Raw genomic sequence first — 26306 nt, 5'->3', positions numbered from 1 at the left:
GGGTGAGGGGGGGGGATATCACTCCAACTTGCAGCGCAGCAGTAAAGAAAATGTTTTCCCATGACAGGTTTAATTTTCTTTCAGCACCTCGGACAGCAGCATCTCAGCACGTAGAGTCCGGCGTTAGGACCCAGCAGCCCCGCCGCTCCTTGCTCATCACTAAGCCCCTCCCACAGGGCTGCTTCCATACGGACTTGGCTGGGCGCAGGCAAAGCAATGAGCCACACTCCCCCTTGTGCTCTCAGCGCCGCACAGACAACGGAGCCCCGGAGAAATCGCACTCACTGCTGTTGATCGGAGCCAGAGGGAGGAGAGCAGCCATGGATTGTAGGTGATCCTTGCCCAATGGAACGCTGGAGAAGTTCTGCCCTACAGCCGCTGTGATGGACCGGGTCCTGGGAATCTGCACGTCGCTGTCGCTCGTCTGACGGAGCAGCGATTGCTGGAAGTTTAATGAATGGTGACAGCGGCTCACACAAGTCCTTGGTCGGCATGGGACTCGGGCAGCCCCCGTCCTTCTGCTTTCCCAATGGATTTGGCTTCTGTATATAAAGCTCCAATGCAGTCCTGTGGCCAGTAAGTGCAGCTATGTATATCCCCTGCCCTATAGGGTTGCTCTAGCGCTGTATAGAACTTTTCCCTGCCATTATTGCTGCCTTTTTGTATAGGATCTGCTTCTCTGCAATGGAATTATTGCCCCTTTACCCGGCTCCTTTTATTTCCTAATGACCTTAGGAAAGACCTTGATCGCTCGGGGAGCAGCTGAGGTGCTTGCAATTGATGCCAAGGTCAACGATATAAACCCAGTAATCCATTTATCACCCGCATGATTCCCGCTTTCAATGTGGCGACTGCCATGATCCCCATTTGCCCCAAGGCAAGTCCCCGTTGCCTAATTCCGACCCTCGCTTCCCAGATCCCGAAGATGTGATGTTGCTTTCCAGATTACAAGCGGACACTCCATCGCCCTTTAGGAGGTTCCGGACGCCGGTTCTCCAACATGAATGGACTTAATGCCTGCTGCCGACGAGCTCTCGACCCACCGACGGTTTGGGGAAAATGAAACGTTGTTGGGAGATTGATGAATCGAACGTCAACGTGTTGCAGAGAACAAAAGGGAAGAAACTCCGAGCCAAGCACAAGACCTTCGGCGGCCAATCGGGTTGGCTAATACAATGACCACAGATGTATTTCAGTAAACTTCAAAGAAGGAAACAGCAAGAAATCTACCGATCGACCATGGAGCTGTCGGAAGTGAGGTGCTCCAGTGCCACCGATGAACTTTACACCATCAACAAGACCCCGACCATTAACAGCGGCACGAGACCCAAGAGACTTCTCTGGCAGACTGCGGTCAGGCACATCACGGAGCAGAGGTTCATCACCGAACAAAGCAGCGCCAAAACCCTATCTTCGGATGATTCCTACCCGCACCATGCCAACAGGCAATCCATAGGCAAACTTTCTGGGGGGGACAGGCACAACAATGGGGGCACTAAAGTCTTCCCAGAGAGGACAAGCAGTGACTTGGGCTTCCTTCACTTAGATTGCGCCCCTAGCAACTCCGATTTCTTTTTGAACTGGGGCTACACCTACCGAGGGGTCATCTTCCCGACCCTGAGGAATTCCTTCAAGTCTAGAGATCTGGAGAGACTCTACCAACGCTATTTCCTGGGCCAACGGCGGAAATCTGAAGTGGTCATGAACATTCTGGATGTTTTGACCAAACTCACTTTGTTGATTCTTCATCTCACCTTGGCCTCGGCTCCCATGGACCCTATCAAGGGCATCCTGCTGGGGTTCTTTACCGGGATTGAAGTGGTGATATGTGCCTTAGTAGTTGTCAGGAAGGACACCACGTCTTACACCTATCTCCAGCTCAGTGGTGTTGTGACCTGGGTAGCCATGGCTACTCAGATACTAGCAGCAGGGCTTGGATATGGCCTTTTGGGGGACGGTATTGGCTATGTACTCTTCACACTTTTTGCTACCTACAGCATGCTTCCATTGCCCCTGACCTGGGCTATTCTGGCTGGATTGGTCACCTCCCTTCTACAGATTGTGATGCAGTTGGTAATACCAAGGCTTGCAGTGACTTCCATAAATCAGGTACCTCTAATGCTTACGATATGGTGTTGTTAATGTAAAGCGATCTCACACAATCTCACACAATCTCACACATCTGTGTTGCTGTCCCTCCAATCAGACATATGGAAATCTCCCCTCACACACACAGAATAGCAGATTTGCCCTGCATGGAAGAGATTAGCAGGACTTTTGATCACTGACTGGTAGGAATCTCAGGATCCTGCTGCAAATTGCCCACCGACTCCTTTATCTTAGTGCCAGACTTTAGTCTTTCTGTCAGTTTGTGCAGAGGGATTCCTGGCGGTGTCTGTGGGGACATTTGCCTTTTTGTTACTCATATTAATCAGTGCCGTACTGTAATGTAGAACTTCATTCCATTTCATGCTCAGGGTTTTTCCATTACGATCCTCATTCATACAGTATATCAGGAAATCCAGCTAAATACATTCTTTGTCAATGATGTTGTACTTAAAATATCTATTATCTATCTATTATCTATCTATTATCTATCTATCTATCTATCTATCTATCTATCTATCTATCTACCTATCATCTATCTATCTATCTATCTATCTATCTATTATCTATCTATCTATTATCTATCTATCATCTATCTATCTATCTATCTCTATCTATCTATCTATCTATCTATCTACATATCTATCTATCTATCTATCTATCTATCTATCTATCTATCATCTATCTATTTATCTATCATCTATCTATCTATATCTATCTATATCTATCTATCTATCTATCTATCTATCTCTATCTATCTATCTATCTATCTATCTATCTATCTATCTATCTATCTATCTATCTATCTATTATCTATCTATCATCTATCTATTTATCTATCATCTATCTATCTATCTATCTATCTATCATCTATCTATCTATCCATCTATCTATCTATCTATCTATCTATCTATCTATCTATCTCTATCTATCTATCTATCTATCTATTTATTATCTATCTATCTATCTATCTATTATCTATCTATCTATCTATCATCTATCTATTATCTATCTATCTATCTATCTATCTATCTATCTATCATCTATTATCTATCTGTCATCTATCACATGTCTATCTATCTATCATCTATCTATCTATCTATCTATCTATCTATCTATCTATCTATCTATCTATCTATCTATCATCTATCTATTATCTATCTGTCATCTATCACATGTCTATCTATCTATCTATCTATCATCTATCTATCTATCTATCTATCTTTCTATCAATCAAACAATCAATCAATCATATATCTATCTATGTATCTGTCAATCATTGTCATCTCTCACCTACAGTCTTATGTTTGTCTATCTGTGTTTCTCTATGTCAGTCTCTCATCTGAAGTCTGCCTTTTTACCCATCCATCTCTCTCTCTCTCTATCTGCCCATTAAGCGCAGCTATTTACTACAAATCACCTCTCTGCAAGATCCATACCAGTCACACACACACACCATATTAAAGCTAATGAGTATACAGATCATGGTATTGCACCTCCTGTTCCCCATGTGCTTTCTATAGCCGCTAAATGAATAGATTGGGATAATAATAATGGTAATTATTACCCCGGTGCCCTGAATCCCTGGCCCGACCCCCTGTCTGGGGATGATGAATGGGCGCTCTCCAGTATTTGGTGGTGCTGATCGCATTGTTTCTTACTATAAAGCAATCCCCGTCTGGGCTCCCTCTGCTGGTACTTGGGGTTCCTTAGTAGTAAACATTTCCTCGTCTCAGTAGAGAATAAAGGAAAGAAACTTGTGCTGCGCATCCACGCGAGGCTCATTCCTCACATTCCTACGTTATGCCGGGAATTTTCGCCCAAAAGCCGCTCAAGGCCTCTGCATGTAAACACTCCATTAGCAAAGCGCCGGATCATTAAAAGCTTGGCTTATTGATAGTGCACATACTGCGAGTACATTCACATAATCTGCACAATAATTACATGTTACAGTCTCCCCGGTGGCTTTACAGTAACTAAACCGACGGTTTGAATGTTCCCGACTGGATCTGGCGTTGGGTTTGGTACAGGAATGACGTACGGGGAACAATAGTGAATGGGGGACGTTAAAAAGGGATAAATACAATAATACTCTACATTGTGTTGACTTACTGGAAGCTGCGCAGTCAGCAGTGACGGATATATGAATAGACATTGTATAGACTGTACAGGCAAAGTGTTCTTGTGAATGGATTTATATGTAAAGCCTCTCAGCACCTACAGCTGGGGAGGGTTTTGTGCTTTGGCTGTGGCATTCAGCATTGGGAAAACCAACACTATGATGGGAATATATTTGCGTAAGTGTCTTTTATATACAGTACAGGTATGGGACCTGATATCTGGAATGCTTGGAGCTTGGGGAAAGTGATCCTTCTCTAATTTGGATCTCCATACCTTTAGTCTACTAACATTAATTACACCCAATAGGATTGATTTGCCTCCAGTAAGGATTAATTATATCTTAAGTGGGATCAAGTACAGGTATGGGATCCGTTATCCAGAAAGTTCAGAATTACAGATCATCTCCCATAGACTCCATTATAAGCAAATAATTCACATTTTTAGAAATGATTTCCTTTTTCTCTGTAATAATAAAACAGTACCTGTACTTGATCCCAACTAAGATATAATTACCCCTTATTGGGGGCAGAACAGCCCTATTGGGTTTATTTCATGGTTACATGATTCCCTTTTCTCTGTAATAATAAAACAGTACCTGTACTTGATCCCAACTAAGATATAATTACCCCTTATTGGGGGCAGAACAGTCCTATTGGGTTTATTTAATGGTTAAATGATTCCCTTTTCTCTGTAATAATAAAACAGTACCTGTACTTGATCCCAACTAAGATATAATTACCCCTTATTGGGGGCAGAACAGCCCTATTGGGTTTATTTAATGGTTAAATTATTCCCTTTTCTCTGTAATAATAAAACAGTACCTGTACTTGATCCCAACTAAGATATAATTACCCCTTATTGGGGGCAGAACAATTCTATTGTATTTATTTAACGGTTAAATTATGTTTTAGTAGATTTATGGTATAAGGTAAGGCCCCTCCACTTTGTTGATGTAATAGTGCAGCCCCTCCCCTTTGGTGGCTGATCCCACCCATATACGAGTCATCAGAGGTAAAGTGGGTTGGGTCATAATGTAGAAGAGGGCTACAGGCTGGATTGTGTGTGGGTTGGGAAGTAGTGGGTTATTGTTGGTTCAGGTTGAAAAATTTTTGAGTGACCATATACAGTGAGATACGCTCATTTGGCGAGGTCACCAACAAGCAGATCGTCTCCCAATATTCCCACCTACATTGGGCCATATTGGGCCAATTCAGTCGAATTAAAATCATGGATATATGGCCCTTCAGACCGAGGACCACCAGATATCAGTCAGGTAGGCCATTGGGGGTGCCCGTACACAAACAGATAATCTGCCAAAATGGTCTAAAGCTGGCCATACAGACTAAGATCCGCTCGTTGGTGAGGTCGCCAAGCGAGCGGATCTTCTCCTGATATCCCCACCTACAGGTGGGCAATATCAGGCTAATTCAGTCTTTTGGCCCTGGGGTATAGGGTTTAGGCATCCATCGGTTTGGGGGCCGCATCATGCGGTCCCCGATCCAACTCATTTTTAAATCTGTCCAATCAAGATCTGCCCGATTTCAGACCAGATGTCAGTCGGGCAGGCCCGTCGTTAGTTCCCCTGCATGGGTCGATAAGCTGCTGAATTGGTCCAATATCAGCAGCTAGAATCTGCCCGTGTATGGCCACCTTAAACAACCCAAATCGGCAGCTGAAATTTTCCTTTGTATGGCCTCCTTTACTCATTACTACTACACAGATTCCGGTCATAATTTCAGAGGTTGGTCTATATTCTGCCATTTCTTCTTAAAAGTGATTAGTAGATCCCTAGGGTTTGTTCTACTGCCCCACAGAGACCTTTAGGTTCTCCAGGTTGTGTTGGATGACTGGGTAGAACCAGTGCTTGGGTATGGAGCTTCCCATCCCTGGGAGGTTATGGTATACTGAATAAGGAAGGTATTATTTGCCCATGGAACATTACTAGAAAGCCTCTGTACTACAAACACCCTGCTGTATGTGAGCTAAAGGCAATAGAGGCTCCCACTTTCCTTCCCGCTGCCGTTCTGTGCTGACAGGCGCTGTCGATGGCGGAGATATGGAGGCAATGTTGTGTGGATGTTGTCTCCGATGTGACACTCGGCTGCTGACAGAGCGCTTTGGATTACAAACCCTTTCATTATGTACCATTAAGCTGTATTGATGTTCAATGCATTCAATCAAATCTCTTTCATATATGAAAATCAGGTGTGGGCGTAATTCTCCCGAATCAATAAAAAATGCTTTAGAATACACTCGTTTGTTATGTATATGCCTGTCAAAATATGATCCTGTGGTTAATTAAAGAAAAAGAAAATGTTGTAGCTAGAATACCCGTAATACATTCTGGGCCTTCTTACTGAAAAACGTACAAAAATGTCATTATTTGTAGTTGCCAACTTTCCTGGAAAAATGACCAGCCGTTCTAGCTTGTTGGCTAACCATTAATAACATTGGCACTGAGCATTCCTTTATAATAGGAATAGTACAATAGTCACTTACTACAGACCCTGGGCCCACTCCTCTTCTTCCAAAATTGCTCTGACCCAGGGGACATCTCTTCTCATTGCGACACTGCCGCACTTTTTTGACTCCCTGGCCTTCTCTGCTTTTGTACAGGGCAACATATAGAGCAATGATCCCCAACCAGTGGCTCAGGGACAACATGTTGCTCCCCAACCCCTTGGGTGTTGCTCTCAGTGCCCCCAAACCAGGGAGTTATTTTTGAATTCCTGACTTGGGGGCAAGTTTTGGTTGAATAAAAACAAGATCTCCTACCAAATAAAGCCTCTGTAAGCTGATAGGGTGCATAGAGGCTGCCTAATAGCCAATCACAGCTCTTATTTGGCTCCTCCATGAACTTTTATGGTGCTTGTGTTGCTCCCCAAGTCTTTTTACCATTGACTGTGGCTCACGAGTAAGAAAGGTTGGGGGCCCCTGATATAGAATGTCAGGGTTCAGTAGGGTATGGTGGTGCCAAGAAGAAGAGTAGCTCAGGCCAGTGCATTTTTTTGGAAGAAGAGAGGCATCGGCCCCAATGGCGATCATGGGGTTGCTGTTGCCTGAGGCAATTCCACCAATTCAACCTTCTTTTATCTGTTCTGTGCTTACAACTTTAGCATTGGAGTAGGTTCAGAGGAGGCCACACTAATGCACAGGGTCAGACTGGGGGGTGAAGGGCCCACCGGGGCTCCTGCAGTGCCCGCGCCGCCCCCCGCAGTGGCCTCCTTTTTGGCGTTACTCTGGTTATTATCTTTCATAGTTATTGTATGTAGCTTCACTCACTTTTGATTTTACACAAATGTAATAGTACAGGTATGGGACCTGTTATCCAGAATGCTCAGGACCTGGGGTTTTCCGGATAATGGATCTTTCAGGTACTGTTTTATTATTACAGAGAAAAGGGAATCATTTAACCATTAAATAAACCCAATAGGGCTGCTCTGCCCCCAATAAGGGGTAATTATATCTTAGTTGGGATCAAGTACAGGTACTGTTTTATTATTACAGAGAAAAGGGAATCATTTAACCATTAAATAAACCCAATAGGGCTGTTCTGCCCCCAATAAGGGGTAATTATATCTTAGTTGGGATCAAGTACAGGTACTGTTTTATTATTACAGAGAAAAGGGAATCATTTAACCATTAAATAAACCCAATAGGACTGTTCTGCCCCCAATAAGGGGTAATTATATCTTAGTTGGGATCAAGTACAGGTACTGTTTTCTTATTACAGAGAAAAGGGAATCATTTAACCATTAAATAAACCCAATAGGACTGTTCTGCCCCCAATAAGGGGTAATTATATCTTAGTTGGGATCAAGTACGGGTACTGTTTTATTATTACAGAGAAAAGGGAATCATTTAACCATTAAATAAACCCAATAGGGCTGTTCTGCCCCAATAAGGGGTAATTATATCTTAGTTGGGATCAAGTACAGGTACTGTTTTATTATTACAGAGAAAAAGGAAATTATTTTTAAAAATTAGAATTATTTGCTTATAATGGAGTCTATGGGATATGGGCTTCCGTAATTCGGAGCTTTCTGGATAAAGGGTTTCTGGATAAGGGATCCCCTACCTGTTTATTATATTAATGCTAGGAAGCCCTAGAAGAGACTTGACCGGCAGTCATTTTGCTCATCTACCAAGGAAATGGGGTACAGAGAGAGACTATTAGTGCTAAATCTCCACATTTTAAAACAATCACTCAGCATTCAATATGCAAAGTATTAAATAATACATTCAGAACGTAATAGATTCATGCAAGAATACAAATTACAAAATGCCAAACATCCATCAATGTAGTAAGAACAGAGCCAGCCCCTCCCCACTGACACATTTGCCATTTGGCTGCTTAATCAGAGAAGGGCTGCTAGTCACTTTATCAGAAGCGGCTTGTTGTAATAAAACATTAAACCGTGCAGGGAGAGATTGGCCAAGATACGGGCCTTTGATAATACTGTCTGTCCTACAGTTGTTTAAAGGGATAATGTCATGATTTTTATTGGGTACTTTTTATTATTGAATGACACTGTTTACATAGCAAATAATTCCCTCTGCCAGCGCTACACATTAGAACTGCTTTCAGCTAACCTATTGTTTCTCCTACTCCCATGTAACTGGAGGAGTCCCAAGCCGGACTTGGATTTCTTACTATTGAGTGCTATTCTGATACCTACTGGGAGCTGCTATCTTGCTCCCTTCCCATTGTTCTGCTGATCGGCTGCTGGGGGTGAGGGGGGGATATCACTCCAACTTGCAGCGCAGCAGTAAAGTGTGCCTGAGTCTGAGCTTTCAGAAGGAGCCAGCGCTACTCATTAGAACTGCTTTCAGCTAACCTATTGTTTCTCCTACTCCCATGTAACTGGAGGAGTCCCAAGCCAGACTTGGATTTCTTACTATTGAGTGTTATTCTGATACCTACTGGGAGCTGCTATCTTGCTCCCTTCCCATTGTTCTGCTGATCGGCTGCTGGGGGTGAGGGGGGGATATCACTCCAACTTGCAGCGCAGCAGTAAAGTGTGCCTGAGTCTGAGCTTTCAGCCAGCGCTACACATTAGAACTGCTTTCAGCTAACCTATTGTTTCTCCTACTCCCATGTAACTGGAGGAGTCCCAAGCCGGACTTGGATTTCTTTCTATTGAGTGCTATTCTGATACCTACTGGGAGCTGCTATCTTGCTCCCTTCCCATTGTTCTGCTGATCGGCTGCTGGGGGGGAGGGGGGGATATCACTCCAACTTGCAGCGCAGCAGTAAAGTGTGCCTGAGTCTGAGCTTTCAGAAGGAGCCAGTGCTACACATTAGAACTGCTTTCAGCTAACCTATTGTTTCTCCTACTCCCATGTAACTGGAGGAGTCCCAAGCCGGACTTGGATTTCTTACTATTGAGTGCTATTCTGATACCTACTTGGAGCTGCTATCTTGCTCCCTTCCCATTGTTCTGCTGATCGGCTGCTGGGGGGGAGGGGGATATCACTCCAACTTGCAACGCAGCAGTAAAGTGTGCCTGAGTCTGAGCTTTCAGCCAGCGCTACATATTAGAACGGCTTTCAGCTAACCTATTGTTTCTCCTACTCCCATGTAACTGGAGGAGTCCCAAGCCGGACTTGGATTTCTTACTATTGAGTGCTATTCTGATACCTACTGGGAGCTGCTATCTTGCTCCCTTCCCATTGTTCTGCTGATCGGCTGCTGGGGGGGAGGGGGGGGATATCATTCCAACTTGCAGCGCAGCAGTAAAGTGTGCCTGAGTCTGAGCTTTCAGAAGGAGCCAGCGCTACACATTAGAACTGCTTTCAGCTAACCTATTGTTTCTCCTACTCCCATGTAACTGGAGGAGTCCCAAGCCGGACTTGGATTTCTTACTATTGAGTGCTATTCTGATACCTACTGGCAGCTGCTATCTTGCTCCCTTCCCATTGTTCTGCTGATCGGCTGCTGGGGGGGGGTGGGGGATAACACTCCAACTTGCAGCGCAGCAGTAAAGTGTGAGTGAAGTTTATCAGAGCACAGGTCACATGGCTGTGGCACCCTGGGAAATGAAGAATATGGGTAGCCCCATGCTTTAGAAATGAAGGATGGAAAACAAAGACCCAAGTTTACCAGACCTTCATTTTCGTCTGCCAGCTGTATGTTGCTAGGTGGGCACATCCCACCCATTTGTCAGGCAGTTAATAGACCCCTGTCTATAGGGAATTCAGTGCTGTCGTTGAAGTAACCTTGACTGCAGCCTCAGTGGATTTGCTCTTGCCATTTCAGTGTCCTTGGGATGAATGCCATATTACTTAGGGAGGTAAACATAGTATCTAGAGCTTTCCCTTGACAGTCCCTTAAGTAATCTCGTCCTTTCTCTTTCAGGTTTCTCTTTGTTGTTAAAACCAAACCTTCCATATATAAATCATAAACTCAACGTATGTTCTAACCCAAGATACAATCATTGTCAGACTTATGTTTATTCTATAGAATTTATTTCAGAATCCATTTTCATGGCCCATGAGCATAATATGGAATCCCTAATCCACCATAATGTTTCAATTATCTATGGAGAATGTTCCGTCTCTGGGTTATATAAAATAATTGTGCATCTCTATAGATACTTAAACCAAACCAGTCATGAGGGATCATGGGGCCCAATTATTTATTATTGATCTCCGCCGGGGGGACCCTTGTTATTTTTACATTGCCCCCTATAACATTATTTTGACGTGCACAACTTTTTTTTTTACGCGGACGACAATTATTTGTCTCGTGGCGAATTTTTCCACTGTGAATTTTGTCGCCTGTTCCACAAAAAAATTCACCAATGGCGAAACGAGAAAATTTGCCGCAAAGCCATGCCTGGCAAATTATTTCGCCCATCACTACTATCAATAATAGTTCTTTCATTTTATCCAGCATCTAATAAATGGGCTGGTAAAAGGACTTTCTCGAATCAATGTATTGTTTATCGTGTTTATGTTTATTAACTGGGATCCATAGTGCTAAGTGCTTCACTAACGGGTCGAAAATTATGGAAAAATGTTTCTTTTAACCCAAAATGCCTAAGCTGGGACTTCCACTGAGGAGTTCCATGACCATCCTCATAATTTACAACAGGGGGTACTTTATTTAAACTTGTATAATATACATGTTTCAGTGAGTCATGTGACAGAAATGACATCACTAAGCTCCGATTATAACTGATGACATCACTAAGCACTGTTTATAAGGATATAATTTACAGTTTGGTCCCATTCATATATACAGAAAGGGGGGGGGGGCTACAGATGTAGCCTTCAGCATTAAAGGTTATTTATTTCCAAACACAGTTTGTAAATAAATAAGCTTTATTTATTGTGACAATGTGATAGGTCTGCTGTGTGAACCTACCCCTTGTGATAGGCTTACTGCTAAGGCTTGGTGTTGGAATGAGAATATTGATGTATGTCTAGATGCTTCTATGTATGCTGGATAACATGTAAGGCATGAGATGAAAATGAGCCCCGTTTCTACAAGACTTGGTTATTTAAGTTGTAATTAAGGTTGATGGAGGAGCAGTTAGTCTCCCTGTATCTATTGGGTAGCAGGAGGTTTCGCCATAATGAACAGAATTCAGGGAGTTCCGATGGAATTGAGCGTGATGGGATAACATGGCTCATGGTGAACAAGATCGAGGCTGACAGAGAAACAAATGATTCAATTAAAGGCTTATCGAAGCTGGCAGATACAATAGATAGTGTCAAGAAATGTTTGGTCGCCTTCTTAACAAGTAAAAAATACAAGGTTGTTGGGATCAGGACACTCACGTCTTCTGTGACAAACTGGAGATGTTGGATTGGGCTTGTCTGGCTCGTGTCCTCTGTTGGCACTTATACATCTAGCTGATCATGCTTAATTGTCTAATCGATACAATACCGAAATAGTATTCCTTACCTTTATAGGAATAATCTTGGGCTCTGTAATGTAGGTCTAATAGGATGCAATCAGTTGTTGCCTTCTGGTTATAATTAATAGCCTTTCTCCTGATGGTGTACATGATAAAAACATGACCGCGAAATCCCCGATACATTAGAAGAAAATAATTCACCGTGTCCCAGGAGATGAGGGAGGACCTTGGTCTTCTCCTTGAGTATCAGGAAGGGGAAGATCTCTACATAGCTGGCCGGTAATAGAATACAAAGGGAATTTACTTTCCCCACAGCAGAATCCAACTGTACAATAAACAAGCAACCTTGGCTATGTAGGAAGGTTATACCGAGCCATGTCTCTCTAATTGCACCTTGGAAACGTGGCCGACGGCGGCACAGATAATGATCTGGGATAGCCTGAAGCATCACTTTGAAATAACTCTGGCATAATATGTATCATCCCAAAATTCCTACACTCATATAGGTTTGTACAGATAAGATAAATAGTGAGCAATATACAACTCTGGGTTATGAAGAAGCATGTAATATTCCCAATGTGTGCTTGGAATTATGGTGGGTTTGCCTATTGGAATGTCATATTTCACGTCTTTGGAAATTATGTTTTTTTTACTAGCAATCTATCTAAGATTTGACAATCCTATTGCCCTAGTAATATAGTAGGGAAAACCAACTTACTCTGGCAATGAATGTCATTTTGTAAATATTTTGCCCTTAATTTAAATTAAAAAGAGTGCAGGATGGAATTTTTTCCCCCTCTGCAGCAAATTAGAGAGGATTCAGATGGGGTTTTCGCCTTCCTCTGGCTCAACTAGCACAGTAATCCCCAACCAGTGGCTCAGGGGGACATGTTGCTCCCCAACCCCTTGTATGTTGCTCTCAGTGCCCCCAAACCAGGGAGTTATTTTTGAATTCCTGACTTGGGGGCAAGTTTTGGTTGAATAAAAACAAGATTTCCTACCAAATAAAGCCCCTGTAAGCTGATAGGGTGCATAGAGGCTGCCTAATAGCCAATCACAGCCCTTATTTGGCTCCTCCATGAACTTTTATGGTGCTTGTGTTGCTCCCCAAGTCTTTTTACATTTGACTGTGGCTCATGAGTAAGAAAGGTTGGGGACCCCTGAACTAGCAGTTAGGCAGGTTATATATAGGTATTATGGTTGAATGTGATGGACGTATGTCTTTTTTAGACCTAACTTACTATGTTACTATGACTTCCTTGCTTGTCTGGGCAACATTGACATAAACTACTACTGTCACCATCTTGTTCTGCTGTACCTGCCATCCTGTCATGCTTCCTACCTACAACCAGTGGCATAAAGATAGGGGAAAACAAGGGGGCAGGGCCTGGGCCAAGATGGAACCAACTCAACTACACAATACGGTTCATTTAGAAACACAGCGTATAGTGATATATGAGATATTTGTTCCAATTTATGAATCAAAAACAAGTTGCAAGTAACTCTAATGGAGATGCCCGTATAGAGTGCCAAAGCAGTGCCATTAGAATGCGATTTGCTTGGCACTAGTGACGGGCGAATAGGCATGGATTTACAGTGAATTTCCGCCATTGGCGGATCTTTCCGTGAAACTCGCCGCACGTCCAAAAATTGTCATCTGCATCAAAAGAATTGTCACGGGCAACAATTTTTCTCGCAACATTTTCACCATTTCGCAAATCTTTTGAAAGATTCTCGAATTTTACGGCGAAGCAAAACGGGACAGATTCGCTCATCACTACTTGGCAGACATTAGTAGTACCTATTGATGCAACTCCTAGTGGAATGCTAGGACTACCACCATGCCCAGGAATTCCGTCAGTGTATGCACTTATACGTAATGCATTGCAAATAGGTTTCCACTGGGGGGCATCTTCAGAGGTGATGATCTTAGCTGCTAAAGGGGCTTTTGGGCTGGTACCGAAGTCCAAAAGATAAGGGGGTTATATAATAAAATACACTAAATTTGCCCAGGAGCAGTAAATCATAGTAAACAATTGGCTGGAAGGTTCTTACACCTCAGTCAGTTTCAGCCAACACCTAACTGAACAAGTTCAATGGAACCATTGTGATTGGATGTCTGTGACTGTACTACCCTCATGGGTTTAAATACCGGGGAATTCCCTACCAGTCATTTGAACTGAAGAAGCCACTCGGATGAGTGGTGAAACGTTTTCAAGAAAAACTCCAGTTGTTTTAGACTTAATTCTACTAGATAGCTGGAAGCGTTTACTGGTCACCTGTTTAAAAGCAAACATCTTATTGGTTGCCATGGGTTACTGCTCCTGGGCAAACTTAGTGCCTTCTTTTGTTCTCCTTTACAAATGACTAAACTGCCTATAAAAGTGTTACTTGTGAAACAGCCGCCCTACAAGCCTTTCCCTACGGTCAGTTGGAATATCTTTGATACTCAAAACCCTCCAAGAACCACTTACCTTTCATCCAAAAACTGAGCTTGGGAAGATGAGCTTCTGCCTTTGCCAATTGGAAGCCCTTTGTCTAAATTCTTAATGGAATTATTTTAAATGTTTTAAAAAGTTCTAGGCTTATCTACCACCTTTTTGCATTCTGTTTCCAGGTGTTTCTTTCATACATTGTCTTCCCTTCATTCATGTTGAGAGGGTTCATTGCTCGGCCTTTTGTCTTCCGCCGCCAAGGCTAAAAATAGAAATAGAATAGTTAAATAATAAATGGATGCGTGTGGTTCAAAAATTGTAACAGTAGAAAAATGCGAAACGCGACGCCACAAGTCAACTGTTTTACATTTCATATTCGTTTCCAAGTCACACTGTCCAATTATTGGGTTCCGTATATAATAACGTTTATCATTTAGAATTATTTGAGCAAGGAATAGTGATGGGCGAAAAAAATCGCCAGCCATGGATTTGTGGAGAATTTCCGCGTTTTGCCATTGGCGGATTTTTTTACAAAATGGGCGACAATATTCGCAGTGGAAAAATTTCCAAAAATAGAATTTTTGTGCGTTTCACAAATTTTTTGCTGTTACGCAAATCTTTTGAAAGATTTGCGAATTTTTCGGTGAACCGAAACGGGACAGATTCGCTCATCACTAGTAAGGGATAACTTCTGGATCCAAAACATTTACGAAGGATTCCAAGAGATTTTGACATTTTGAATTGCATGAATTTTGACTAGAGATGAGCAAATTTTTTCTGCAGGCATGGATTCGTAGCGAATTTCCGCATTTCGCCATTGGTGGATTGTTTCTTGAAACTCCTGTGAAAATTCACAGCAAAATAACTAATTGCATGTCAAAAAATTCACGTAGAAATAGGCATGGTAGCGTAAAAATGGGCGCATTTCGTAGCGAATTTCCGCATTTCGCCATTGGCGGATTGTTTCTTGAAACTCCTATGAAAATTCACAGCAAAATAATTAATTGCGTGTCAAAAAAGTCACGTCGAAATAGGCATGGTAGCCAAAAAATGTGCGCGACAAACGCGTTTCCCGGATTTTTCACAGTAAAAAAATTTCACGCGTCAAAAAAAGTCACAGTCACGTCAAAATAGGCGTGGTAGCGTCAAAATGGGCACGTTTGCATCAAAAAATGTGCATGACAAACGTGTCTCCTGGATTTTTCGCGGTAAAAAAATCCACGCGTCAAAAAAAGTCACAGTCACGTCAAAATAGGCGCAGTAGTGTCAAAATGGGCTCGGTCGCGCCAAAAAGATGTGTGCAACAAAAAAATTTTTTCGACAAACGCGTTTCACTGATTTTTGCAAATTTTCCTGACATTTCACTATTTTTTCGGCAAAGCCAAACGGGGCACATTCGTTCATCACTATTCAGGACTGAGATGTCAAGGGAACTATTTTATATAGAAAAATGTCAGAATTCTTACAAATGACAGAAAGTTGTATATAAATAGTGATGAGCAAATTTTTTCGCCAGGCATGGATTCGCAGCGAATTTCTGCATTTCGCCATTGGCAAATTGTTTCCCGAATTTCCTAATTTGGAAAACCAGGCAGTAGGTTTTGACCCGGGCAGCCCTTCTGAAAACCGGGCTGTCTGGGTCAAAAACAGACAGGTGGCAACTCTAGTGCCAGAGCTAGTGGTTTCAGGCTTATCCCATGTAACTCAATGGAAGGCAGTTTTTTCACTGGCTAAAATGCTCCTTAATTGTTTAAATGCTGTATTTAATATAGTGCCCTTATTGTACCAGCCCAGAGGCTCAGCAGCCCTGTAATAGTAATGATCTAGGCCTTCAGTGTTCTCTCCAGCAGCTCCCCATCTTGGATCTTGTTCGGCCATCTTTTGTGTGTCAGTGGCACCGCACATGCTCAGTGGGCTCTGGGCTGCTGATTAGGAGCTAAGCTCAGGGGTCCATTAAAACCTTAGCAGAAAGTAAGGCTACATTTATGGTGGAAGCTAATTCTAAAGAACTGATTGCCTTGGGCTTATACATAGTGATGAGTAAATTTTATACAGAACCCCAAATTCTGCCCCCAAAATACAGCAATTCTAGCCTGTTTCTTTAGCTTTCATTCTTTAAAAACAAAGGCTTCAAGCAAACAAATATGTAGTGACTGTATGTGTGAAATAATTGCAGAGAATGTCAGCTGAGACATTTTATTTTTTCCACTGGAATCTCCTTTGTACTTTGTCTCCTTGAATTTCCTTCTCATCACGTTCCACATGGAAGCACCAAGCGTGGCTAATGGCAGATTTACACCCACAGGTTTTACAGAAGAATGCTTTTGTACTGGCCTTTTCTGTTCCATAAAGAATGAATGTAGTTGGCCCAAATCCAGCATACGGTGTCCCTCTTTAGGGTGCCCTCCTAAGTGCCTTCCATATGTCAGTGCATTCCTTCAGGGGGAATCCAAAGGGGTTCTGCTTGGTCTTATAATGTGTTTTACTCTACTATTCAGCTACATATGATGTGATGATTTTCATGTTACAGTTGTGAATAGAAGAAAATTTCTGAAGGACACCCAAAGGATAAGGGCTTACCTGAAAGGAGACAGGGTGCAGGACAGATCAGGGGTTCGACTGGTTGGGTTATGTGTGGAATGGGGGTACTGCCAGTGTTGGGAAGTATGGGTTTTGCCTTTATGGGCCTTATGTATATACAATTTCTCAATGGGGACGCACTGCAGACAACCCTGAAGGCAGGGTTGGACTGGGCCGACGGGGAACACCGGGAAAAATCCTGGTGGGCCCCGGCTCTAGTGGGCCCCGGTGGCCCAGACCCGAATCTTGCGGGTGCTCCCCCTGCCGACTGCTCCTCCCCTGACACGTCAAATTTCCGCGCTCGGAGGAGGACGTTGGGTGGGGGGCCCCTGCGGGGGGAGTTAGGGGACGTGCCTGGCTGGGGCCACCTGCAGGGCCCCTGGGACAGGAGCCCCAGTGGGCCCTTCACCCCCCCCCCCCAGTCCGACCCTGGGTGAAGGTGGTTAAGAAATAGCTTCATTTACAATAATCCTGATGCGTTTCGTGTCTTTATATAGTCTATATATAGTCTATAGACTCTATATTATAGTCAAATCAGCCCCACATTTGGACCCCCAGTACCCCTTTTTTTTCTTATTTACTCATAACCCATGTTACACAGACACTGAAGTCTCCAAAATATTAGGCCGCTTTTGATGGCCCTAACTAACCTAAGACTTTGGCTCCAAGTTTGGCTGTAGGTAGGTTCTAGCTAGCTCAGTGACAGGGCTGGAGTGGTGAGCTCCTTATTGATTATTTCATTGGAAGTTTGGAGTTTGGATCACCCTAAAGCAGCGGTTCTCAACCTGTGGGTCGGGACCCCTTTGGGAGTCGAACAACCCTTTCACAGGGGTTACCTAAGACCATCGAAAAACACATATTTCCGATGGTCTTAGGAATAATTTTATGGTTGCGGGTCACCACAACATGAGGAGCTGTATTAAAGGGTCGCGGCATTAGGGAGGTTGAGAACCAATGCCCTAAAGTGTCTTGGTATGGAGATATAATGAGCACTCTGTAGAGACTTCAGCCTAGTTAGGCCCAGCTCTTGCGGTGAGGTCCCTCACAGTTTAGACACCTCCGTTTGCCTTGGGTACTGCTTAATCTAGAGTTAATATTCAAGATCCGATATCAGTGTTGGATTAATAATGGCCCTGGCCAATCTCCCCTTCGTGCTTAGGCATCGGACTGATGTAGCAATGTTTTATATCATCCCGACCTGCCAAGAGTTAAAGCTCTGTTTCCTTATTGTGTATGCAGAGTTTATGGCAGGAGTTGCATCAGTGCACCGCAGAGCTGCATAATGCACCACTTAGAGCCCCCCGGAGACCTCAGCTACATATATAAACATTGATTGCTCTCCTCGCCGGCACATCTGTGATCTCCCTCCAGCTTAGTACTCACACATCTGATTAGGCAGAGCCCAAATGTAGAATTGCACCCTGGGGACCGGAGCTATCTATTATATCTGGGGCATACATAGTGCATAGTTATGTACCGCGCTTCAGGTTGTCATGGCTATCGCACTATACTAAGGTATAGTAATGCTGAGTACATCATAACACACTCTGCAGAAGGGTTTATTTACTAAGGCTCAAGTGCAAAATATTACCCACAATGCAGCACTTTTTCCACCGAGGCTAGCTACAAAATACCACTTGTCAGAGCAAGCCTCTGCCATAGTAAAATGCATGCAAGTTGCAGCGGCCTCCAAGCCCCCAGTAGATTGCATGAAGCACACAGTGCAGGAAGTTAAGGTCCCCAAACACGGGCAGATCCACTCGTTTGGCGATGTCGCCAAGCAGGAGGATCTTCTCCCGATATCCCCCACCTATGGGTGGGCGATATCGGGAGAATCCAGGCTAATTCGATCTTTTGGCCCTGGGGCCAAACGATCGAATTATAACGACGGGCATAGCAAAAGTCGTTCCGGGGACCACATCAACGAGCCGGTGCGGTCCCCGATCCGACTAGATTTTCTAACCTGCCCGATCAAGATCTGCCCGATTTCAGGCCAGATATCGGTCGGGGCAGGCCCGTCGGTAGTGCCCCGATAAGCTGCCGAATCGGTCTAAGGGACCCATATCAGCAGCTAGAATCGGCCCGTGTATGGGGACCTTTACTCATTTTGGGTGATAAAATCACATTTATGTTGTGTTAAATGCCTCATATTTGTGTACAGTACTTGATACATACCTGTACACTAGGGCTGTAGGGTTTTCTTCCCAAGAGGTTGTATCAGTTTTTAATGATCATCTAACAGTGCAGTCATTATATTTGTAGGGCGCCAGTGTTGCCAGCCTTGTATGTAGCTGATTTGTAGCTTTGATAGTGGCAAGACCCTCTGGAATTGTTCTCATTAGTAAGGTCCCCGGCCTTGTGTCTGGGTTTATTTCTGTTTGCTGCACCGTTAGGCTTTTCCCGAATGTATTGCTCGGAGCTGCAGAACTGTCATTGATGATAAATAGAAAAAAGTGTAATAATAGTAAACTTAGGAACAACTCCTTTTGTACTTGGAAAAAAATGGCTTTTTCCATTGCTCTCATTGTGTTGTATAGCGGCCATGTATAGCAACTCTAGTAACCACTATGGAACAGTGAGGGTTATTAAAGCACAAGGTCTGAGTTACTAGGGTCAATCTCTTGGCTCCTTAATAAACCTTTGGGTACACGTGGTGGCACATTGAGGGGGGAAATTATGGACCCTCACGTCCATAGCAGATACTACATTCTCCTGTAGGTACAACTCTATGGGCTCCATGGAGCAATAGTCATTTCCCTTTGCACTTTGCTTCAACAAATTCAGCAACTGAAGGACAAAAACTGCTCCTCAATCAACCAAGTCTGTTTGTTAGACCTCTGGCTTGGCCACCTAGTTAGCAGAACCACTGGAATACATGAAACCTATTAGGGAGAAGAGAAATCTCCTTGAGAAAGGGGGTGTGCCTAAATAGTGAGTCCTTGCATTTATTTTTCTGTATAAAATTGATTTCAGGTTAATGTCAGGGCCCAACGGCCCTTACCGGGGTTCAAGTCAGGACCAAGGAGGAAGCTGAGTTGAGAAAATCCAGTATGTGGTATCCATGGGGTTAAGTAAAGGTGCCCATACACCTTCAGATCCGCTCACTTGGCGATGTCGCCAAGCGAGTGGATCTTTTCCCGATATCCCCCACCTACGGGTGGGCGATATCGGGAGAATCCAGGCTAATCCAATTATAAAGACGGGTATAGGCAAAGCCGGTCCTGGGGCCGCATCAATGAGCCAATGCGATCCCCGATCCAACTAGATTTTCTAACCTGCCCGATCGATATCTGGCTGATTTCAGGGCAGATATCGGTCGGGCAGACCCGTCGTTAGTGCCCCTACACGGGCCGATTAGCTGCCGAATCAGTCTAAGGGACCCATATCGGCATCTAAAATTGGCCTGTGTATGGGGACCTTTAGTCTCTTGGTCGAATTCAGGCAAAAAGATCATGGCAGGTTGCAATTTGGTAGATTAAGCCAAAACCGTAGTTTATAGCAATGGGCAAATTTTTTTGCCAAGCATGGATTCTCAGCAAAGTTCTGCATTTTGCCATTCACAAAACCGCCGCAAAATTTTGATGCAAGAAATGTGTGGGTGCGTCAAAAAAAGGCATGGCCGCGTCAAAAAAAGGCATGGCCGCATAAAAAGAAAAAGTACAGCTGTGTAGCCGCATTTCACAAATTTTTCAGCATTTTCGCTCATCACTAGTAATTGAAATGCAGGAATTTCACAGGGAAAGACCTGTATCGGGTATTAAACCCAGGTCTTTGCTGTTTATTTATTTTGAATTTTCACGTAAAGTGTAACACAATGATGTCACATGCCTACACTGTGATGTCATTGTGTCCCGCACATGGCCCGTGTTGGCCATGGGCGCAGCCATCTGGAAAGCAGTGCCGAAAAGGAGAGGAGTGCCATTCGCTCCTGACAGTTGATCACTATGAAATTTATAGTTGACTAGTGATGGGCGAAATGTTTCGCCAGGCATGGATTTGCAGCGAATTAACGTGTTTCGCCATTGGCGGGTTGTTGCAACACGGATAAAAAAATTTGCTGCGCAACCAAAAATTGTCTCAATAAAAGTCGCAAGCGTCAAAAAATTGTCGCAGGTAGTGATGAGCGAATCTATCCCGTTTCGCTTCCCCATAAAATTCGCGCGACAGCAAAAAATTTGTGAAACGCATTTGTTGCACGATTTTTTTGTCGCCTGCGTCTTTTTTGTCACCCGCTGCTATTTTTTGTCACCCACGTACATTTTTTTTTCGCCCGCGCTTTTTGCCACTATTCTTGCGACTAGTGATGAGCAATTTTTTTCGGCAGGCATGGATTCGCAGTGAATGTCCGCATTTTGACTTCCGTGAAAACTTGCTGGCGAATAATTCGTCATGCAGAATTTTTTTTGTTGCACGTCAAATTAGGCGCGGTTGCGTTGCATTTGTTGCGCAATTTTTTTGTTGCCTGCGTCTTTTTTGTCACCCGCCGCTATTTTTTGCCACCCACGTACAAAAAAAATGTACGTGGGTGACAAAAAATAGCGGCAGGTGACAAAAAAGACGCAGGCGACAAAAAAAATCGCGCTGCCTAATGTGACGCAACCGCGCCTAATGTGACGCAACCGCGCCTAATTTGACGTGCAACAAAAAAAATTCTGCATGACGAATTATTCGCCAGCAAGTTTTCACGGAAGTTGAAATGCGGACATTCGCTGCGAATCCATGCCTGCTGAAAAAATTCGCTCATCACTAGTCGCAAGAATAGTCGCACATCAAAAGAATAGTCGCTCGATTTGCCGCACGACATTTTCGCCATTTCGCAAATCTTTTGAAAGATTCGCTAATTTTTCGGCAAAGCGAAATGGGACAGATTTGCTCATCTCTATAGTTACCAAAAATTTTCGAGTGGGGAAAAAGTGTGGCCGCGTCAGACAAAGTTGTGGTCACGTCAACGTTACACTATCTTGCCATTTGCTTTGAAGGAACTCCCCTGCTAAGCAAGCAATATGGCAGCTCATACGCCTACAAATAAATGTAAGTCATCAGAGGTAGGATCATTGCAGAAACTATTGCTTCCTTTCCAAGTCGGGGTTACGTATATATCCAAGGCTGATAGCAGGGGGAGTGTTTATTGAGATTTGTTAAGCCGAAACCAAAGCCCTCGGAGACGACATGGAGACAATACGCTGGCGTTTCCTATTTCTTTTCAGGGCTCTAATCCCCTTCCCAGCCAATCCCCGCGCTCCAACAGCCAATCCCCGCGCTCCGATGACTCTTGCTTGTGTTACCTTCGTGTCTGTTTACTGTTTATTGTCCTTGGTGACGATTACGGCTGGTAATTGTTCTTGACCTTATTATTCTCCCAAGTCAAGACGGGAGGAAAGACAATTTCTTGGAGCTGCTATTAATGGTGATCGGTTTCTTTATCAGTCGGAGTTTCTCCTTTGAAGAGGCCGTTTTGGCACAGAAATCATTCTCCCTCCCTTGCGTCTGTGTTTGCGTAATTGGTTCGGGCCATTTGGGCAACGTCTGGTCTTTTATCATGGTCTTTGTGGTATTTCCCGTGCTGACCCGATGCCACCGTATGACAACCGTCTTTATTATATCAGTCTAGTTAACGATAATTGATTTGACCTTTCTACTTACTAAAGACACTTATTAATTCTTTCAGTTTTATTGTGTCTGCTGGGATTTATTATCCTCTTGTTACATAGTCCTTTTCATAAATGATGGCTTTTCCCAATAGATCATAATGATACATGTGTGGTTTCTATAGTTTTTTTCCCCCCCTGGAGGACTCAAAGCATTTTAGTGCAGTCAGAGCACTTCTATTGTGATAGAAATAGCCCAACATTTGGCATTCCCAATGATTATACCATTCCTTTTCCTTTAATGCTATGCTAGATGTTTTGGAATTTATAATCAATATGGTGGGTCACATAGGGTTATGTTTACCTGCAAGCATTTTGTCTAAACCATTTAAATCAGGGGTGGGCAAACTTTTTGACTCAGGGGCCACATTGACCTACAGATGGGCCAGGACGGGCAAGCTTTATGTCCAGGGGCCTCTCAACTCCCCCCCAGCATCCTCCCCAACATCCTCCAGCTCCCCACCCCAGCATCCTCCCCAACATCCTACAGCTCCCCACCCCAGCATCCTCCCCAACATCCTCCAGCTCCCCATCCCAGCATCCTCCCCAACATCCTCCAGCTCCCCCACAGCATCCTCCAGCTCCACCCCCAGCATCCTCCAGCTCCATTCCTCAGCATCCTCCAGCTCCACCCCCCCAGCATTCTCCAGCTCCCCCCAGCTCCACCCCCATCATCCTCCAGCTCCACCCCCAGCATCCTTCAGCTCCCTTACCCAACATCCTCAAGCTCCACCCCCCAGCATACTCTAGCTCCATTCCCCAGCATCCTCCTGCTCCACCCCCAGCATCCTCCAGCTCCATTCCCCAGCTCCCCCCAGTGTCCTTCCTAGTATCCTCCCACCAGCATCCTCCATTTCCCCCTCCCCTGCAACCTGCGGCTCCCTCCATCCTCCGGCTGCTTCTGACCCGGCTCCCCGCTGCATCCTTTTATATGGTTATATGGTTATACAACCAATCAGGGCCCATAATTCTTTTAAAGGGACTGGAGTCTGTGGGCTGGATTAAAAAGGCCAGTGGGCCTGATGTGGCCCATGACCATAGTTTGCCCACCCCTGATTGAAATGGTCCAGATTCCTTTACACAGTTGGTTTGGCTGATAAATGTAGACATGTAAATGGCGGCCATGTTGTTCTATGACCTCACTCTTTAAGAGGGAGGTCATAGATGGAGATGGAACATTAAATGGAGTCACCATTGAAATGTTTAAATAAATGCAATGCTTAGAATTACATTTGCTTTATTAAGCTGTTTGGACAGAACACCCCTTTAATTAAGGCTTGTTACCATGCTATTCTAGGATTCCAAACATATAGACTTTGATTTGCAAAGAAGTCTTCCATTTATCTGTTTCATTAATGTATAATGGAAACTTTCTTAGAATCACATTTTCTTTCATTAGGCAAAAAAAAAACTTTTTTGGAAGAGGGCCCCTTTAATTGAATTAAATGAAATGTGGCAGCCATGTTGTTCTAGGATCCCATACTTTTAGACTGGAGTCTTTAAAGGGTACCACACTGTAAATTTTTAATGAATGTATATTGGAAACTTGCTTAGAATTACAATTTCTTTCATCAGGCAGGGGTGGAGGATCCCTTTAAATGGAGGCACACGGCAGCCATGTTGTTTTAGGATCCCATGCTTTTAGACAGTGGGGGCGTGTTCCATTTTTTAAAACATTTTGGAATGTTACATATAACGACATTTACTTTCATTATGCAAAAATATTTTGGGGGTTGGACATCGCCTTTAACTGCACTGAAAAAGGCTATTTTCCTCTGTTCTTTGTGTGGTTTTTTTCCTTTGCTTTTTCATCTGCGCTGTGTTTCCCTTTAGTGCTGCTTGTGCTGAAGTAATAAGCTCCCCTATGTCCCCCCTGCTGACGCCGCCGCCACCACCGCTGGAAGATTCTATAATAGATTTGGCTCCCACGCTGGGCTCTGCCTGCCTTTTGTTGAAACCAACTCTTCACTTAGGGGTTTAAAGGCCTCTCAGGCAGGATCATTAGCGCATCCATTGTGCTCAGAGGAACTGGCGCTGCTTGGAGCCTGATAGGGTCGGAGGCAGCGATGAGCGAATCTGTCTCGTTTCGCTTCACCATAAAATTTGCGAGACGGTGAAAAATTAGTGAAACGCATTTGTCACACGTTTTTTATTTGCCGCCCGCGTCTCATTTGTCGTTCGCATCTATTTTATTTGCCGCCAAGGTTTTTTTGTCGTCCGCGTCTTTTTTATTTGTCGCCCATGCTTTTTTGTCACCCTCGTCTATTTTATTTGTCGCCCTCATAATTTTTGTCACCCGCGTCCATTTTATTTGTTGCCAACGGTTTTTTGTCGCCCTCGTCTTTTTTATTTGTCGCCCGCGTCTTTTTTTGTCCGTGCGTCTGTTTTATTTGCCGCCAACGCTTTTTTGTCGCCCGCGTCTATTTTATTTGGCACCAACTCTTTTTTGTCCCCCTCATCTATTTTATTTGTCCCCCTCATCATTTTTGTCACCCGCGTCTATTTTATTTGTTGCCAACGGTTTTTTGTCGCCCGCATCTTTTTTATTTGTCGTCCGCGTCTTTTTTTGTCGCCTGCGTCTGTTTTATTTGCCGCCAATGCTTTTTTGTCGCCCGCGTCTATTTTATTTGGCACCAACGCTTTTTTGCCGCCCGCATCTATTTTATTTGTCGCCTGCATCATTTTTGTCACCCGCATCTATTTTATTTGTTGCCAACGTTTTTTGTCGCCCGCGTCTTTTTTATTTGTCGTCCGCGTCTTTTTTTGTCGCCCGCGTCTTTTTTATTTGCCGCCCGCGTCTTTTTTATTTGTTGCCCACGCTTTTTTGTCACCCTCGTTTATTTTATTTGTCCCCCTCATCATTTTTGTCACCCGCGTCTATTTTATTTGTCGTCCGCGTCTTTTTTTGTCCCCTGCGTCTGTTTTATTTGCCGCCAACGCTTTTTTGTCACCCGCGTCTATTTTATTTGGCACCAACGCTTTTTTGCCGCCCGCATCTATTTTATTTGTCGCCTGCATCATTTTTGCCAATGTTTTTTGTCGCCCACGTCTTTTTTATTTGTCGTCCGCGTCTTTTTTTGTCGCCCGCGTCTATTTTATTTGCCGCCAACGCTTTTTTGTTGCCCGTGTCTTTTTTATTTGCCGCCCGCATCTTTTTTATTTGTCGCCCATGCTTTTTTGTCACCCTCGTTTATTTTATTTGTTGCCCGCATCATTTTTGTTGTCCGTGTCTATTTTATTTGTCGCCAACGTTTTTTTGTTGCCCGCTTCTTTTTTATTTGTCGTCCACGTCTTTTTTATTTGTCGCCCGCGTCTATTTTATTTGTTGCCCGCGTCATTTTTGTCGCCCGCGTCTATTTTATTTGTCGCCCACTCTTTTTTGTCGCCCGCGCTTTTTTGACACGCCCAATTTGACACGCAACAATAAAAATTCCTGTGCGACAAATTTTTCAGGGAAGTTTTGCGAAACAATTCTCCAATGGCAAAATGTGGAAATTCGCTGCGAGTCCATGCCTGGCGAAAAAATTCGCTCATCACTAGTCTGAGGCACA

General features: G+C 43.8%; 1 protein-coding gene across 2 annotated transcripts in view; it reads left to right on the top strand.

Moving 5' to 3' along the window:
• Positions 1-208: 208 nt before the first annotated feature.
• adcy8 (uncharacterized LOC549366) overlaps positions 209-26306 on the top strand; it is a 191027-nt gene continuing 164929 nt past the window's right edge. For both annotated transcript variants that reach the window (XM_031903382.1, XM_031903383.1), the window contains exon 1: positions 209-2109. In XM_031903382.1, the coding sequence (XP_031759242.1) occupies positions 1186-2109 (924 nt within the window). In that variant the 5' untranslated portion in view covers positions 209-1185. The remainder of the gene's footprint in view (positions 2110-26306) is intronic.

Source organism: Xenopus tropicalis, chromosome 6 (assembly GCF_000004195.4).
Source record: "Xenopus tropicalis strain Nigerian chromosome 6, UCB_Xtro_10.0, whole genome shotgun sequence".
Taxonomy (NCBI): Eukaryota; Metazoa; Chordata; class Amphibia; order Anura; family Pipidae; genus Xenopus; species Xenopus tropicalis.
The sequence above is the reverse complement of the archived record's forward strand: the minus strand, read 5'-3'. Positions and strand labels throughout refer to the sequence as shown.